General features: G+C 37.2%; 1 protein-coding gene across 1 annotated transcript; it reads right to left on the bottom strand.

Moving 5' to 3' along the window:
• Positions 1-231: 231 nt before the first annotated feature.
• Positions 232-1,188, bottom strand: LOC131663672 (uncharacterized). Its single transcript, XM_058934206.1, has one exon. It carries the CDS (start codon positions 1,186-1,188, stop codon positions 232-234), a length of 957 nt encoding a protein of 318 aa, XP_058790189.1.
• Between the last annotated feature and the right edge of the window lie 17,062 nt (positions 1,189-18,250).

The raw sequence follows: 18,250 nt of genomic DNA on the forward strand, positions 1-18,250 counted from the left end.
CGTCGTCATATGGGTCGAGTTCCCATAGTGTTTCCTGTATTTCTGGAAGCGGTTCATCACCGTCTGAGAAATGAGAAGGCATTTCTATGGTTTTGTTATCTTGGGCTAGACCCAAATCGTCCCAAAAGTACGATACGTTGTCCCAGCTCCTATGTCGACGTAGACTGGCTTCGAATTTCTCTGCCGATGTCCAGACTTCGTCTGGTGTCAGACTGGTCCTTGGTCCCATCTCTAAATCGTCGTGGTCCCCTCGACCTGCGCTGTTCGCGTTTTCCTCGGAGATTTCGTCCTCAGGTTCCTCAGAACTCCCGCTAGTTTGGGGTCCAGTGATTCAATTGACTCTTCGGTTGTTTCGGATAGAACTTCCTCAGTCGTCGTACCACTAGCCTTATTTATCTTCGGACCCTTCGTTTGGGGTTCTTGATCCTCACTCGCTTCTATTTCCGTATCTTTGCCTCTTCTTAGTCCGCTATATCGTCGGTCCTCTATGGGAGGCCGGTTGTCTGTACTGTCATGAGCTTCTTTCGCGTTCCCATCCTCTACACCAGTAGAGGATATCACAGAACGTCTCGAGGAACTGCGCCGTCGTTTGCTCATATCCGCCTCAGAGTCCGACATAATCGAGTTTTGACTCTCTCGGTCCAATCGATTTAAAATTTCTTGCACGCGCCAGTGTAATTTAGGACGAGCCGACTTTCGTTTCTCGTCCTCATTCGCATTTTCGTTTACAACTATTTCTATTTCGGAAGTATTTGCCACAGACTTATAGTTTTGGTTGGTCAGTTGTTTTCTCTGTTGGATCTCCTCGGTGGGTTCTGTACTTGACTCGTCTGTGGGAAGTTCCGCTTCGTAATTCTTTAGCTCTTGGACTCTTTTCGATCGCATCTTTTCTTTATCGGCTGGCGCCCAGGTTTTCTCATGTATTTCAGTATCGATAGCATTTGGGCGAGCATTCTTAGTATCTTTCGAGGTCGTAGGCACAGGCCTTTTACTTCTGGTTCTTTCTGCTACGGTGCTATGATCCAGCTGCGGTCTTCCTTTATTCTTTTTGGCCCCTACTGGCCTGCCTTTTGGTCTAGGCTCGTTGGATATGGTGTGCGCTCTTCTTCGTATCGCTACCGGTTGTTCTGGATCTTCTTCGGTCTGTTCTTTAGTGACTTTCCTTTTACTCACTTTATTTCTCAGCATCATTACTTGAATTTTCGGTATGTTTTCATTTAGTTCTTTCTCTTTTTGTTCCTTTTCATCCAAGTATTCTTGTAAATTTACCGGGTTCCTTGACAGTGCATCGGCATTACAATTCAATTTTCCCGCCTTATACTTAAAGGTGTATTGGTAATCCGTGAACTTGAACATCCATCTCATAAGGCGTTGTCCAGGGTCCTTGCGCGTATGCATATAGTTCAAAGGTTCATGGTCACAGACTAGCGTGAATTTGTTGCATAAGAGATATGGCCGGAACTGATTCATTGCGTATAAAACTGAGATATACTCTTTCTCAGTGGTCGTATAATTCCTTTCGGGTTTACTTAGCAGTCTCGACAAATAAGCTACAGGCCTATCGACTCCATCTTCTTCTTGTGAAAGTACCGCTCCAATCGCATAATCTGAGGCATCTGTAGTTAGCGTAAATGGTTTATTGAAGTCCGGAAATGTTAGGATCGGAGCTACACATAGGAGTTTTTTAAGCCTTTCAAAGGCTTCTTCCTGTGCAGGTCCCCAATCATATTCTTGTCCCTTTTTTAGTAAGATCACTGAGGGGTTTGGCTATTTTCGAATAATCCTGAATAAATCGCCTATAGTATCCGGACAGTCCTAGAAAAGACCTAACACTTCTCACTCCTTTTGGCCTTGGGAACTTCATTACAGCTTCGACTAGTTTAGGGTCTGGCTCGACTCCTCGAGCACTTACAATATGCCCAAGGAATTTTACTTCCCTACAAAGGAAATTCACCTTGTCGGGTTGTAGGACTAGTCCCGTATCCGATAGTCTCTCAAAAAGTTTACCGACCTTCACTTCGTGTTCATGAAGGTTCTTAGCATAAACTATTACGTCGTCTAGGTACACTAGCATCTCTACATTTAGCAGCCCGCGCAGCAATACATTCATCATTCTCTGGAATGTTGCCGGCGCGTTCGTTAATCCTTCCGGCATCCTTTTATATTGGAAGTGCCCATCAAACGACGAAAATGCTGTCTTGGGCCTGTCTTCTTTTCTTAAGGGTATTTGTTGAAATCCATTCGCAAGGTCAAATGTTGAAAAATAAAGGGATCCCCCTAGTTGATCTAATATATCCCCTATATTCGGTAAAGGGTAAGCGTCACCGACAGTTTTTTTATTCAGTTCTCGGAAATCGATGACCATTCTCCACCTCGGGGTTCCATCACTTGCCGGGCTTTTAGGTACTATCCAAAGTGGCGAGTTATATGGTGAATTCGATTCCTCTATTATTCCGTCTTCCAATCGTTTTCTTAACGTTTGAGAAATAAATTGTCTATGAACAGGAGGGTGCCTATACTGTTTGGTATTTACGGGAATTCTATTTTCAAGATGAATTTCGTGTTCTATTAAGTCCGTGCAGGGCAATGGTTCTCCGGGTAGTAAGAATACGTGTGGGTACCTTTTTAGTAGTCGCTGAACGCTTTGGAGCTCGCTTGGACTAAGATGTCCGGTCCTAATCAATTATAAGAGGTTCTCTCCCCTCTTCTTATATTGGTCATTGACCTGCCTGGCTACTTTAGATTCCGAAACACCTTCGCCGTCAGAGCTGGAAAACTGCGATTTAAACTGCTCGAATGGCAAAATTTCTCTCGGGTCCACTTCAATGGTAACTTCCTCGTCATCGTGTGTATTAATTGCCATGATTTTACAGGTATTATTTGCATTTGCGACTACTCCCTCTCCAAGAAATACCTTTTTGTCCTTCACGTCAATCCTGGGCAGGTAGCCTTCTGTCAACTCGGTTTCGATCAAGTTAATTTGAATAATTTGACGAGATCTTGGTCCTATTGTGTATCTGACCGTACCGTGATTGACCTCGTTCCTCACTCGTCCGGGCTTAGAGTCACTAATCCCTTCGTTTGCAAGTTGCTCTATAGCATAATCCAGGTCCGAATCAGTTTCAAGTTCTGATATTTCATTGTCTTTCGGTACTATGCGCATAGCTTTGATAAGATTGTCTTGTAAGTGCTCCATAGGCACATTAGTAGGTAGAAATGGTATCGGATTCATTAAATCACTGTTTACCATTAGGGTTCCATTATAATACGATATAACTGCACTTGTGTCTATTAAATAGTCCCTTCCTAGCATGCCATCTTCTTCAATGGGGAAATTATTCCACACTATATGGAATTTAGCAGGCTTGCCATTTATTGTTAGCAATACAGTGCCAAGAGTCGGAACAGTGTGTGCAGTTATCCCGCTCAGCGTAGTCGACTCTTTTGGGTCGAACCTCGTAGTCCAATGTAAAGCATTAAATTTTATAAGATTTACAGCCGATCCATTATCGACCATAAATACGGTCCACCGTTTATCGGTCTCGGGTATTCGAAATCTTACTCTCGTAGGCGCATGGATTTTATTATCTCTTGCGCGAGGTCCCCGATCTGCGGCAACTGCGACGACTGACTCGGAAGTAACGTCTCCGAATTTTTCAGTATTGTCATCACTTTCGCTGGCGGTACTCCCGGCTTCTCCGCTTCCGGCGTCTGTTGAACTTCCGTTATCAGAGTTTTCGCCTGTTGCTGCCGATAATTCTGACCCGGGGATGTCTGAGATGGGCCCGCCGCAGTCACTCCAGGGCGAGCCCCATCGGAGTTTAAATTACCAGGATTTCCTCCAAAGTGTTGATACGGTGGGTTCGGTCTCAACTCATTGAATCTCTGTTGTTGGTCGTAGGCAATTGTCCCGTATCTTCGTCCCGTAGGGTTTTGATACATGTCCGTATCAGGATTGCACAATCGTCCTGGGTGACTGCCGTTATCTTGAAAATTTTTATTCCGCTGGCGTCCCCTCCAATTTCTAAACATAAACTGCCTCTGCCCCTGGGACTGATTTTCCTGTTGTCGAGCCTGGCTTTCCTGGTTCTGATTCTGGTATTGTTGTCGTTGATTATTCTGATAAAATCGTCCGTTCTGTCGTTGGATAAAAAATTGTTGCACTTCCGCGGGTACCTCTTCCCATTCTTCGTAGTATGGTTCCTCAGCTTCAACTTGCTGATCCTGAATATACCCAACATTAAATCCACGGTTAATCGACAGCCACTTACTCATACTAAGGTCCTCATTTTTTGGCTTCTTCTTATTTCTAGTCTCTATGCGAAGGGCTTCCTTGTAAGCCTCCTCAAGAGACTTCGGCTGCTTAATATCGACTAAGTCCCCGATTTCTTTCGGCAGCCCGTCAATGAAGGTTTTAAGTGTGGAATTCTTTATCGGGGTCATCATGACATCACTATAATCAGTTCCAAGTTCTTCGTTCTGTGCACAGTTTAATAGGATATTGATACGGTCGTGAAAATCACCGACCGTGTCCCCATTTTTCATTCGCAAATTATGAATCTTTGAATCATAATAAGAGAAGTCCTTACACGGGGCAAATCGCTCCTTAAGTATTTTAACTAGTCCCTCGGCTGTATTTACGGTTTTACCGTAAATGCAATCTCTTGCTGGTCCCTTTAATTTCGCTATGATCAGGCGAATAAAATTTGCTTCTTGTGTATCAGCTATAAGCGCCTTTCCGTTACGGATGTCCTGAATAAAGTCATTTAGGGGAACATTTTTCCCGTCGAATTCCGTCATTCCTTGCACAATACTTTGCAAAGTAAAACTTGCTGACATATTAGTCAATAACTGGAGGGTCGCCGACTCCATTTCGTTATAGTCCTAGATCCTATATTTTTCTTCTTTTATTTTATTGTTGTAATATTTCTTTAATTTTTCCTCTATTTTTATTATTTATTATTTATTTATATTTTTTTATTTTATTAATCAAACAGTAATAAATGGATAAAGCTGATAATACAATGATTATAATTTATTCAAATAATTTTCGCATTAACAAAGTACCAATTATGATTATTGATTAATTATAATTAATGATTAATGATTCATTCGAACCAAAATCACCAATTATTATCCTTGATCAGTAACAAATCCATATATATATATTTATGAGTTTCCGTTTTAATAATTAATTTACATTATTCCATTAGTCGTTAAATAAATTATATTAATAAAGTATTATTCCTAATAAATATATTATTCTTATGGTAATAAATACTTTTAGTAGCAAAGGTAATCATAAAAAAAAAATAATTAAGGGAAATTTTAATGCCAAAGATTAGTCCCCTATTACAACAGGATAAAAGGAATAGAATATTTCGCAGACGCGCATGTGAAAATTATAAACGATCGTTTGTAACTCAAGGGAGTTCTTCTAAGCCGCGTTTTGACTTTCAAGCATTAGTAAGCGAAGGATCACGTTGCCAATCCTATTCCGTAAACTAATCACGAAATGTAGGAACGGTAAGAGAGGCTCACCCGGTTTCAGACCCGAACACTCTGATTACGCTTACGCGATCGAAAACGAAGCTCCGATGAATTCCTGAGCGCCCGATCGTGTAAGAAGAAAGAAAAATAAAAATTTTCCCGCGTCTCCGGCGTGGCTTTAGCTCGCTCAAAAACGAGCGTCCTATTACCCGTATCGCGTTACAAAAAAAAAAGTGAGAGAGAGAGGAAAGAAAGAGAAAAAAAATTAATATTAATATTAATATTAATAGCGATGAAAAAGACGGCGGATTAATTAATATGTATTAATATTAGTTAATACGCGTCAATATATTAACACTATGTAATACTATATATTACACACTAATCGATAATACATATATTCTAATAGTATAGAGTATTAATACTTGTTACATTAGTACTCGTGCTATCCAATATATAAATAAATTTATATGGTTATTCAACGGCAACTAATCGAAGGCACAAACCACGCTCTGCTACCATTTGTTACGTGACAGTTTTGATGTCTCATCAAAACGGGCACGTGTTAGACCGTTTTTAGCTCCGAGTGGTCCTTACTCGGGCGGACTACACCTTCAGTACGGTACCCCGACCGTCTCAACGAATGGATCGCGTCTTTGCTGATAATATCCGAAGTTCGTCCCCGCGAGGGGTAGGCGGGAGTAATCGGGAAGGAAAAAGGGAGGGGGCTTCGCCGGTTTACTTAAATGAACTTAACGGGTAGGTTGGATAGATTTATATATTTTTTTTGATACGTGAGATAACACGTCTAGTAATAATATTGGCCTACTATCTGGTTCGCGATTTATTAAATAAATATTCTAAATTGCGCGGTCAGTGGCGCTTACACACTTGGTCCCGGTATGCAATCACGCGGATTCACCAAAAGGGGAAGCTTGAATATGCTAAGTAGTATTAGAGCGAAGAGAGAGAGATAATAAAATACAATAAGGAAGAGATTTCACCTTATCGAGAATAGAGCCCAAAAGTACTCACTCTGTTGTCTAGGTCCGAAATATTCTTTGGTTCGTTATATCCGTAATCACTGCTTTCGGATTCGTTTAATTAACTGGTCCAATATATCTTTTTATCCAATAGTGTGTCAACACACGAGAAAATGATAATTCCTATGGTTTACGTGGTCCAATATTTTTTTTTATTTAATAGTGTGGCAAAACACGAGAAAATGATAATTCCTATGATTTTCGTTTACACAAAATTGTTAAAACAATTGTACTCGACACTTCTGATACTTAATTGTAACTCGAACAATTATATTTTCACACTCTTATTATGGATTTAACTTCAGTAGGAAAAATACAGGCTTCTTAGTCGAGCGCTGACTCCTGACTAACTGAAATTCTTGCGCTCTGCTTTCGCTGGTTTATTTTATAGCCTTTGTCCCGAGCATACCGTCTCTCTCTCGCGTATACGCTTCGGATGTTTACGCTTCTCGTGGCGGGTCGTCTTCACTAGCTAAGCACGCTGACTGCAGCGTGCTGTCCCAGCATGCCGGCTCAGCGTGAATCAGCCTCTATCGCTCATTCCCACCGAGTCGCGCACACGAATACTGCTAGCTATGCTATGTCCGAACGAAAAATCCCGAGAGCAAGTTTTATTCGATAGTATATTTTTGTAACATAATAAGACGTCACGTAACAACGATAACTCATAGTAATTGCACGATCTCGTCCAATCTGATTGAGTAATTTGATTTTTTCTTTGTCTGCGACCATCACATATGGCATCAACCATTCAACCTTAGTTAAAGTAATTTTTGATTTTTCTGAAGCATCAGGATTCCTTACTGGAATACTTAAAATAGCATTCAAATCATCTTTTGATCTTGTGAGAATAAGTTCATGCTTGACATTGACCACAATTTTCCGATAATCTTCAGCAAAGCCCAGTAACATACTGAGAGGGATAGTCACATCAAAAAAACCTTGAGCGTTACATATTAAAACTTCATTGTCATCACCATTCCATCCGGCATTTTCAGCGATAGAGTTTTGACATGGATTGAGTGAAAGCCAATTTTTCATGAGGCTCGTTAAGCCTACATTTTTCACTTTATCAGTTTCAATAGCATTTATTTCATATCGTATTTCCTCGAACAAATGACAGAGGGCGTTGTTGACTAATAAAGTGTTCTCCACTGGCGTAGTACCGTCCGGCTTGGTCAACCGACCACAAATATGAATCATACTGCGTGATGGAAGCAGAGATAAATCTTGATGTTGAATTGCTATATGGATTTCATCACTATCATTGAAATATGATAATGAATAAGGCTGATGCGTATGAACTTCATAATGAGCTATAGACTCATCGAAAGCGACACCTGAATGAATGTCTAGAATTCCCTCCATATTGTTGTTGTTGTTTTATACAGCACACTAATATGCACAATATTTTCTTCCACGATTTTCGACGACTTTCAGTCTCAAGCTTTTCAGGAATTGACAGTTCTGAGGTGTGAGCGGTCTGATAGCTCGCTGTTGACTGATTGTTGATTGACATTTTTGTCTCTTAATATAGCCTCGACCGGACTTTATATTGTAAATGATACCCATTAATAAGATATGGTCTTTATATGTACTCGCACTGTGATGACTTCTCCTCGAAAGTTAACTAGGTTTCCGTCTTGATCAACTATACGAATTTGAGAATAATCAATGCTCCTCACAGCGACTGGAAGGTAAATGACTTGAGAGGGAACTTCTATAATCTTATATCCAGGTGGGACTGCAGGGAAAAATTCATGTATAGTATGTACTTTGCGATCGTTTATGTAAGAGCCTGTAGTAATATTACACTCTACACGTAAAGCGTTGACTTTGAGAATAGTGACGGGTAAGTCAGAACTATGTGTTTTGTTTTCAACGAGCGTACGTCTAGTGAAGCCTAAAATTGTTCCAATAGAATCTTCTGGTTCAAAATGTATTTTTTGACTGCACTGAATGACACAACGTAAAGTATTATTATTTGGTTTCAGGCTAAACGATATACCTTTAGATGCTAATGCTTCTTGGAAAAAGCTTTCAATATCTTCTATTTCGTAGCTACCAGTTGGTAAAGTGATAGCTTCTTGACCTTCAATGTAAAACTTATTATAACCAACGTCAATGTTTCGTATTGAATTAAATGTTAATAGCTCAACTAGACCAAGAACGTATTTTTTGTTTGGTATCAATTCGATCGGTGGAAAATAATATGTTTCGAGTACGGATGATGTTCCTGAGAGACTCAATGTCAATGTATTCTCCATGACAGATGCATGTCAAATAATAGTCATTCTTTGAATGAGTATTTTATATACTAGTCGTCTTTTCTATAGTTTGTTTAAAAGAAATTTGAGACAAAGATGGCCGCAATTATATGTATTAAAATCTTGATATCCAATATAATTATACATGATTCTATTAACTTTGAGATAAAGCAATAGATCTATAGGTGGTTGTAGATTACCAAAACTATCAAAATACATAACTTCATCACCTTTCTTTTTATATGCTACCCAATGAGTGCCTGGCCCCCGTTTATTATCCAAATTTACAATAGCTGTCTCTTGATATCGAGGTCCATCGGTCGGTAGAGCATCACGCATAAAAACACCTCGAAAATTTGCAATTTTTAGTATTTTAGCATATTTTCTTATATCATGATCTGTCAGTGCTCGATTAGGTAAAGTTATTTCGAGCTTTTTTTTTAAACCTTTTCCACTTGAATATGGTTTCAGATGAAAACCATAAACTTTACGATGTGGTTTCAAATAAAGTCCATTACCAATAGCAATAGCTTCCATAGTTTTATTGCGTCTATGAGCTTCTTTCAATTAATTTTGAGCGGCCTTAGCACTGTTAACGGCTTTTGCTATTGAAGCAGCTCCTCCAGCTAAAGCTCCAGTGGCGTTCAAAGCGGCAAATAATGGAATTAAAAAAGGAAGAGCTCCACCCACTTTACTAGGAATTGGTAGAATACAAGGAATATTTTTTTTACTTCTACCGCCAGCCTTTTTCACAGCTTCATTGACTCCTTTTATAGCCGAACGAATAACTACAAGAGCTCTATTGTTAGGCACACTACTTTTCGAGACCGTCTTAATAATTTTATTCAATGTAACTGACGGCTTATTGATTTTTCTACATTTCTTTCGTGCTTGGCGTTTTTTAAATCCTCTACCTTGTTTCTTACTACCTTTCTTCATAGCAACACCCATACCAAGCTTACTTTTAACTTTCATAATGTTGGCTACAGTGAAGGCAGCTGCTTTCTCACCAAAACTGTTATCTTTAGCTTGTACTCTTTCCCAAGCTTTGTTAGCTAGAATTTCGTCAGCCTTATTTCTTATCGCAATATCCTCCAGATTTTGCGCATAAGCAATATCGTGTTCTTTACAAGCAACGTCTAGTGGATTTTTACCAGGATCTCCACGTGCCAATCGTTTATTCAATTTTGTACCAGGACCACAATACTGATATCCAGGTAAGTGAGCTTCAATAGGCAAGTTATTTATAATCTCGTTCACTAGATCACCACCAGTCTTTCTTTTATAGTACGTGATCATACTTCTTCGAAAGACGGCATGTTAATGAAATAAAAGATATATTGGCGGACTTTTTATACCTAGCAACTCATTCATTGAGGTGTCAATGGTGAGTAAACAACATGGATTTCCAAGAACAACCTCTTAAGTTTCAAGTCATTAATTTCGATAGAGTGGTGGAGACGGAAAAACAAGAAAAAAGACATGGTGAACTATTGCCTAATAGTATCCGTGCCGTTTTCTGCGGACCTAGTAATTGTGGAAAAACTAATTGTTTATTAACATTAATCACTCATCCTAATGGTCTTAGATTTGAAAACGTATATGTCTACTCAAAATCCCTTAATCAGCCTAAATATACATTTTTGAAAGATTTATTAGAGCCTATTGATGATATAGAGTATCATGCTTTCAGCGAGCATGAGACAGTTGTTTCACCAGATAAAGCACGACCAAATTCTATCATTATTTTTGACGATATAGCCACTGAGAAGCAAGATAACGTAAGAGCATTCTTCTGTATGGGTAGACATAAAAAAGTAAATAGTTTCTATCTCTGTCAATAGTACGCTCGCATTCCGAAGCATCTCATTCGAGATAATGTGAATTTACTTGTTTTGTTTCGACAAGATGGCGTGAATATTAAGCACATTTACAATGATCATGTTAACTCAGATATGTCTTTTGAGAAGTTTAAAGCAATTTGTTTAATATGTTGGAGAGACGATAATCATGGGTTTTTGGTTATCGACAGAGACAGACCAATAAATCATGGACGATATAGAAAGGGATTTGATTCTTTTGCTATAAATATAGATGAGTGAGTGGATGAAGATTATTTAACTTCAGAAATTAGAAGCGTAAACATGGCTGACTTTGAAAGAGAAAAGAACGTGCTCGAGCAATTATCCATGGCTCGTAATGCCATAAGACGCAAGTATCAACTAATAAAACGTGGTAAAGCTGATTTAGAAAAGACATTGCATGAAACTTTTAAACCTATGGTTGATCCATTGAAGAAACTCGTAGAGGCAACTACTGATAAAAGTAACGCTACTACTGCTGAACAGTCAACGAAAAAGAAAAAGAAAATCGAGTTCGATAATGTTTTCAAGTCAGAAGTAGCAACTGACACTCCCTACAAATCTAGATATTTCAATAGTACTGCTAATGAATTAAATTCTACATTACAACCGCTTGATACTACATTTGAGTCTGCTATTTCTATTGATGATAATGATGATGATCATGATGAATCATCACTTGATACAACTGCTATAAATTTGAACAAAAGTAGTTCAAATGTAACTACAGAACAGAGGCAACAGCTATTGGATGATTCGATAATAGGAAACTATGTTCGACTATTGCATGAACCTCAGCAGAAAAGTAATTTAGACAAGACATTTGGTGTTCGCTTACATGAAAATACATATGTCATAGGCAATTCTCCAATTTCCTTCGAAAACGATAACGTGACTGTGAATGATAAAGCATACAGCAAGACGCTTGGTTTAATGGAACTTCTCTTTCGTAAAGAACCTGATTCTAAATTAATCAGTTCATTGAATATTGAAAATTATATAAAAATTCTCGAAATCACTAACGCTCATCGAAAGAGATACGAAACAAATGGAGAATATCGTAATAAGCATGTAAATAAATTCAAAAAGTATATTGGACCAAATTTATCTTTGAGCAGTAGCGCTAAGAAGCGAAAATCAACTATTGATGGAAGAGGTCTTTTTCCTAACTATAAAATAGCTAAAAAAGGAACGTTATTTGATTATGTATATTGGAATGATCCAAACGAGCTCGTTGATCGATTGAGATTGCTTATTGCCGAACAAACCGCCGGTAATTCTAGTCATGTTAATGAAATTCATTCAATTATTGAAGAATTACGTGAAGCTGGCTATATATATTAAGAGAATCCTAAATATTACTCAGTAATAAAATGAGTGTTGATGTGTTTGGACGTATATTAAATAAAAAAAAGGAACATAATAGAGGTCCTCCTGGTATAGGGTATAATATCACTGAAGACGGACAATACGACGCGAATGACAAAAGAATTTGTTATATAGCCGATCCTCAGGAGAGTAACGATGCTGTAAACTTACGAACGTTGCGAAAAACTAGTGAAGCTAACGTTACTACGCTTACGAGTATGATAAATGATCTCTCAAAATCATTGGATACAATAAGATTAGAATTAGTAAAGCATCGAGTAGTTATTACTCAGTTAGAAAAAGATAATAATAGTAATCATAAAGAGAAAGAAAAAACTATTGGACCGTTTGACATTTAAAAAAAAAACTTTAAAATGAAACATCAAAGAGTGGTGGATAAGTTACGTAAACCAGCACGTCGAAACTATCCCCGTAGAAAAGTTGATGTCCGCGGAATAGATGAGACATGGCAAGCTGATCTTGTAGAGATGCAAGGCTACTCGAGAGAGAACAAAGGCTTTCGATATCTATTAACTGTCATTGATATATTTTCAAAGTACGCTTGGGCAGTTCCTGTGAAACAAAAAACTGGTGTAGATGTTGCTTATGCAATGAAGTCTATATTAAAAAAAGGACGCACTCCTAGAAATCTACATGTGGATTATGGCAAAGAATTCTACAATTCAAATTTTCAAAGACTAATGACAAAGTATAAAATAAATCTATATTCAACCTATAGCAATCTTAAGGCAACTATTTGTGAACGTTTCAATCGCACGCTAAAAAATGTCATGTGGAAACAATTCAGTCTTCAAGGAAATTACAAATGGATCAACATTTTAGCTGATTTATTGAAATCTTACAATAATCGAAAACATCGTACGATAGATATGAAGCCAAAAGACGTAACTAAAGATAATGAAATGCAGGTGTTGAGACGATTCTCTTACGATCGACGTCTTTTCGTTAAGAGCCCTAAATTTCAAGTAGGCGATAAAGTACGTGTGAGCAAGTCTAAACACGTTTTCGAAAAAGGATACACTCCTAACTGGTCTACTGAGATTTTTACTATTCAACGAGTTGCGAAGACAAAGCCTATCACTTATCATTTAAGAAATTATAAAGGCAATCCAATTGTTGGAGGTTTTTACGAGCAAGAACTACAGAAAGCTATATCCTGATGTATATCTCATTGAAAAAGTTTTAAGGAAACGTGGTAATCAAGTATACGTTAAATGGTTGGGATTCGACAATTCGCACAATTCATGGATAGATAAGACTTTATACATATGAAAGAATAAAGACGTTTATGTAAAGTAAATTTTATTCAAATAAATATCACAATAATAATAAATAATTTTTGTTTTATTTTAATGGTAAGAGCCCCAACCTTCGCTCTCACCTGTGAGGTACTTCCATTTGAGCATCATCACTTGTGAGTCCATTAGAACAAGTCGAAACGTGCTTTAGTAGAAACACCTGTGACTCATTTACCTCTCCACAATATATTTTATAATAAATTTATTGTACATACTTTATTGAAATAAAGATACATTGATGTTACATTAAATAATAAATTGAAATCTACCAGCGCTATGATATTCAATCTGTAAACAATATTTTTGTACATGATCTGAAAGTAATATACAGGGTGTCAATTAAGTCCCGGGACGCCTGAATATTTTCTGAAGTATTTCAGTTCTGGAAAAGGTCAAGGTCATTCCTTTAGTAACTTTCAACGCGGAATCCGATGGTGACCTTGGATTTGACCTTAAGATTGACCTTCAAGGTTAATTCAAGGTCAACTTTGTTTTTTTAAATGGGAACCCCTATTTTTGACAACGGCAATCGAAAGAGCGGAAAATTTTACGTCCAAAACGGTATTTTAAAATTTTTTTTCATGGCCTTGAGAAGGTCGATTTAAGGTCAAATGCTTGAAAAACTGCCTAAAAGCGTTTTTTTAATTTTTAAGATATCGAAAAATGACCTCTACAAAATTTGTTCAGAGCAGAGTGGGCCACCCAATGCACCAAAAACCTTTGACCTTTAACCTCATTTTGAAGGTCATTTCAAGGTCGAAGTGTTTTTTGTAATGGAAACCCCTCTTTTTGACCCCGGATACGCACATAGCGCGAAATCCGACATTTGGATAAGGTATTGTGTTGAGTTTCGCGCTATGTGCGAATCCGGGATCAAAAAGAGGGGTTTCCATTACAAAAAACACTTCGACCTTGAAATGACCTTCAAAATGAGGTTAAAGGTCAAAGGTTTTTGGTGCATTTGGTGGCCCACTCTGTTCTGAACAAATTTTGTAGAGGTCATTTTTCGATATCTTAAAAATTAAAAAAACGCTTTTAGGCAGTTTTTCAAACATTTGACCTTAAATCGACCTTCTCAAGGCCATGAAAAAAAATTTAAAAATACCGTTTTGGACGTAAAATTTCCCGCTCTTTCCGAATCCGGGGTCAAAAATGGGGGTTCCTATTTGAAAAAACAAAGTTGACCTTGAAATAACCTTGAAGGTCAATCTCAAGGTCAAATCCAAGGTCACCATCGGATTCCGCGTTGAAAGTTACTAAAGGAATGACCTTGACCTTTTTTAGAACTGAAGTACTTCAGAAAATATTCAGGCGTCCCGGGACTTAATTGACACCCTGTATAAAGATCATAATGTTTCATGATGGCTCTTGAAATTCGATCTGGTAAAATAAGTTGGAATTCACAATCGAGCTCGAGAATGATTCGATTGTTATCTTCTTCCTTAAAGTTTGTTACTAAATAACAATGATTTTCTTCAAGTTCATAATGATTTTTCTCTGGTAGTGGATCAAAGGGCTTCATAGCTATTTTATTTAACATTTCTAAGTCCATCTTGCTATCGAAGACTTGAGAATAGTGGAGAAGGAAGTGGATACTACTGGTAATGATTCATCTAACAGAATGACGTTTTCCGAGCTCTTCTCTCTCTCTTAAGACCTTTACCCTACCTACACTTTTTCTAGCCGGCACGGCCGCCTCCCTCCACTTGCTACTTCTTCCACCTCCACTTGCTGCTTCTTCCACCTCCACTTAGATTTTCAGTTTGTTAAGTGTATATACTATACAATGATTTTTTAGTATAGGTTCAAGAATATGATTCATCATTATTATACGTTTTTTAAATAGTGCTCTCGATATTATACTACTTAGTTGCATAATACGACGTTGGAAGCGTTCTCGATCTCGTGCAAGCTGCTCCCACACTCCTTTTCTCGAGTCTTTGTCTTCAATAGGAAGATGATGAAATTGAATATTATCTGAGAACCATACATACTTCGAAGCGCGAATGCTCTTCTTGTTTTTTCTAATAGGCGCCATGATGAACCACAAGAGGATAGTCTTGCTATAGCTATTTCTTCTCACTGAATGATGGTAAAGCAAACTATGCATTCTTCTTATAAATATATTAGAACTCGAATGACTGCCCTCTATCGGAACTTAAGGTTAATTATAGGAATAGTGAGAGCCTCAACCTTCGCTCTCACCTGTGAGGTACTTCCTTTCGAATCAACGCTCATGAGTCACCTTTACATTGAGATGAAATTCAATGGAAAGGGCTACATTAAGAACTTTTTTTTTACCTCTCCATAAAAGGAAATAAGAGGATAGTTAAATAAAGGAAAAAAGACTATTTAATTAGATATATTTTTTTTATTATTCATAGTGTAGCTATTTACATTAGTATTATAATACATTTAATTACTATTCGTTGAAAATACAATTATGTTTAAATTCGAAGTTTGAACCGACAATATGGTAAATAAATAACTCATCCTTCTCACTAGTCTGATGTAGGTTGTTCAACATTTCTTCATCTTTTTCGAGTACTATGTTAAACCTTTTAGGCAGGAACACATCAAATTCGTTGTCAACTGTAATAACAACGCTAAATCCATATTTCGTTGTTAATGATCTAACTTTTGTAACTTGGTATAATGTGTTCGATGTTAGTTGGGACATCGCCTTCCGAGGAAGGAAAGTCGTTTTGGAAATTTTATTTATTGCTGAGAAATCCATTCTGTAAAATAAAAAATCAAAGAATTAATTATTTATTTATTTATTACTAAGGTATTAATAAACTAAAATTATTTAAATATCTTACTTGTTTCAATAGTTAGTGGAAGACGTATTAGAGGTAAGACTGTTGCTTGAGTGAGAGCTGAGCAACTATTTCGAACAAGAGTGAGCTCTTAGTTTTATAAGTAGCATCCCCACTCTTAAAGCTTAAGCCGCCGTCGCCGCTTCCCTCTCTTTCAGTCTCCCCTCTCTCATGATTCTTCATCTAAAACCATTCTCCCACTCTGTAGACTCAGATATCCATTGTTTTTCCCTCTCCATTACTAGTCATCAGCGCCATCTAGTAACTGTTGAAGGTGTAGAATTCTTTTGCTAGTGCTGCCCTCTAGAATTATTTTCTTCAAATCTGAATCTTTTCATATTACTATTTTATTCTATCACTTCGTCTTCTTCTCTATACCTCTTTCTTCGTAGCTGTTCAACTCTTTCTTTCATTTCAGCAATTTCGAGAGTTTTATAATGCCCCCATGGAAGTGTGTCCGGATTATTATCAAAAATACATCGTTTATCATCATGAGGGCTTAGTGCTGTCTTTTCCTCTCTCTCTGTTAATACTTGATGTAATTTAGATCGAATATTACATTGAGTACGTTTAATAATTTCCATTTCGTTTAAACACCTTCGATAATCTGAATGAGTTATTGTCTTCTTTACTGTATGTTTTTTCACTCCTTTTGCCTTTTTCAAGGGATCCTTATTTATTATTTCAATACTGTATAGTTTACTTCGTAACCCAATGTACTCCCTCATAATAGCAGCATTGCACTCATCCTTGATAACTTTTTTGTTAGCTAGAAGCATTCCAAATTGATTATCAGCAGGATAGTCCGATGTGTCAAATTTATCAATGTCTACTTTCATGATCTCATACATATCGACATCTTGAATTTCATAAATGAGGCTGTCAGTATCAGTATAAAGTAATTTACATTTTTCACCAATACGTTGCTTCATGTAACCATAATGAAAGTCATAGACTAATGTTTTTGAAAGATCTAATATACATAGACCGATGTATATAGGTTTTTTAATACTGATAGTTGTCCGCGATAATTGAATAGCAGCTAATTTTTCATGAAAGATGGAACTACTATGGAAATTTGGTTGGGCAATTCGAGCTTCAGCGCCATATCTACCACCCCATTGATTGATCAGTTTGACATCTTTTCGTTTTCTTTCGTCTTCCATTGTTTTTCCATATACTGCATTAATCATAAGCTTGTAAAATAATTTTTCAAACTCATTTTTAGCTTGCTTTCTTTTTTCAGTATTTAAATCAACATATGGTTTCAGCCATTGTTTTTGTTTGAATTCTAGCGCTCTATATATCTTTTTGAGTTTTAGTCCATATTTGAGAGCTTGTTTTAACGCTCTATAATGAATAACGTATCGTTCTTTATCATTAAGCGTTGTCAAATTTTTTTCCGTTTTGATCCGGGTGGTTTAGTATGTTCAGGACAAAGAGGTAGGTCTTTATGTTCATCATGCAGCTCTTGTGGATACTCTAGATCTACTTTTAAAATATAGCCTACGTCGCTATCATCAGAGATATTGAAAAAATTTGACATATCCACATTTGAAACCCATTTGAAGCCCTCAAATGGTAGTGATTGAGTCATAGCCCAACCATAAAGGTTGTTTACGTCATAATACATTAAAAATTTGTTTGGCTCATCCTTATTGAATTCTTCACCCATATATTTATTGTTTGCTTTGACAATCTTTTGACAATCTATTGCTGCATTGACCATATCTATATCTGTTAATAGTTCAAGCTTCATATTTGTATATTTTAACATCGCGTCCCATGTTAATCCAGGAGTAGTGTAATAATGAGCAGGATCGAGATCATATGCATTCTTACAGGTTGATCGAAAATTCTCAAAAATATCAGCTAGTAAAAGTACATCAGTTTTCAGATAGAGATCAGAATACATTCCTAAATCTATTTTCTTCCAAATACTACCGAAAATATTCCATACGTTTTGAGCATGCTTATATTCTTCAGTAGGAATATCACTATCTGTCAATTGACTATGAAATTTTTCAATAGATGGTAACTCTGTCTCAGTTAGTCTATTTAAATTTTGTATGTATTCATATG

This window comes from Phymastichus coffea, unplaced genomic scaffold (assembly GCF_024137745.1).
Source record: "Phymastichus coffea isolate CEN01 unplaced genomic scaffold, Cenicafe_Pcof_1.1 PCOF00002, whole genome shotgun sequence".
NCBI classification, from domain to species: Eukaryota; Metazoa; Arthropoda; class Insecta; order Hymenoptera; family Eulophidae; genus Phymastichus; species Phymastichus coffea.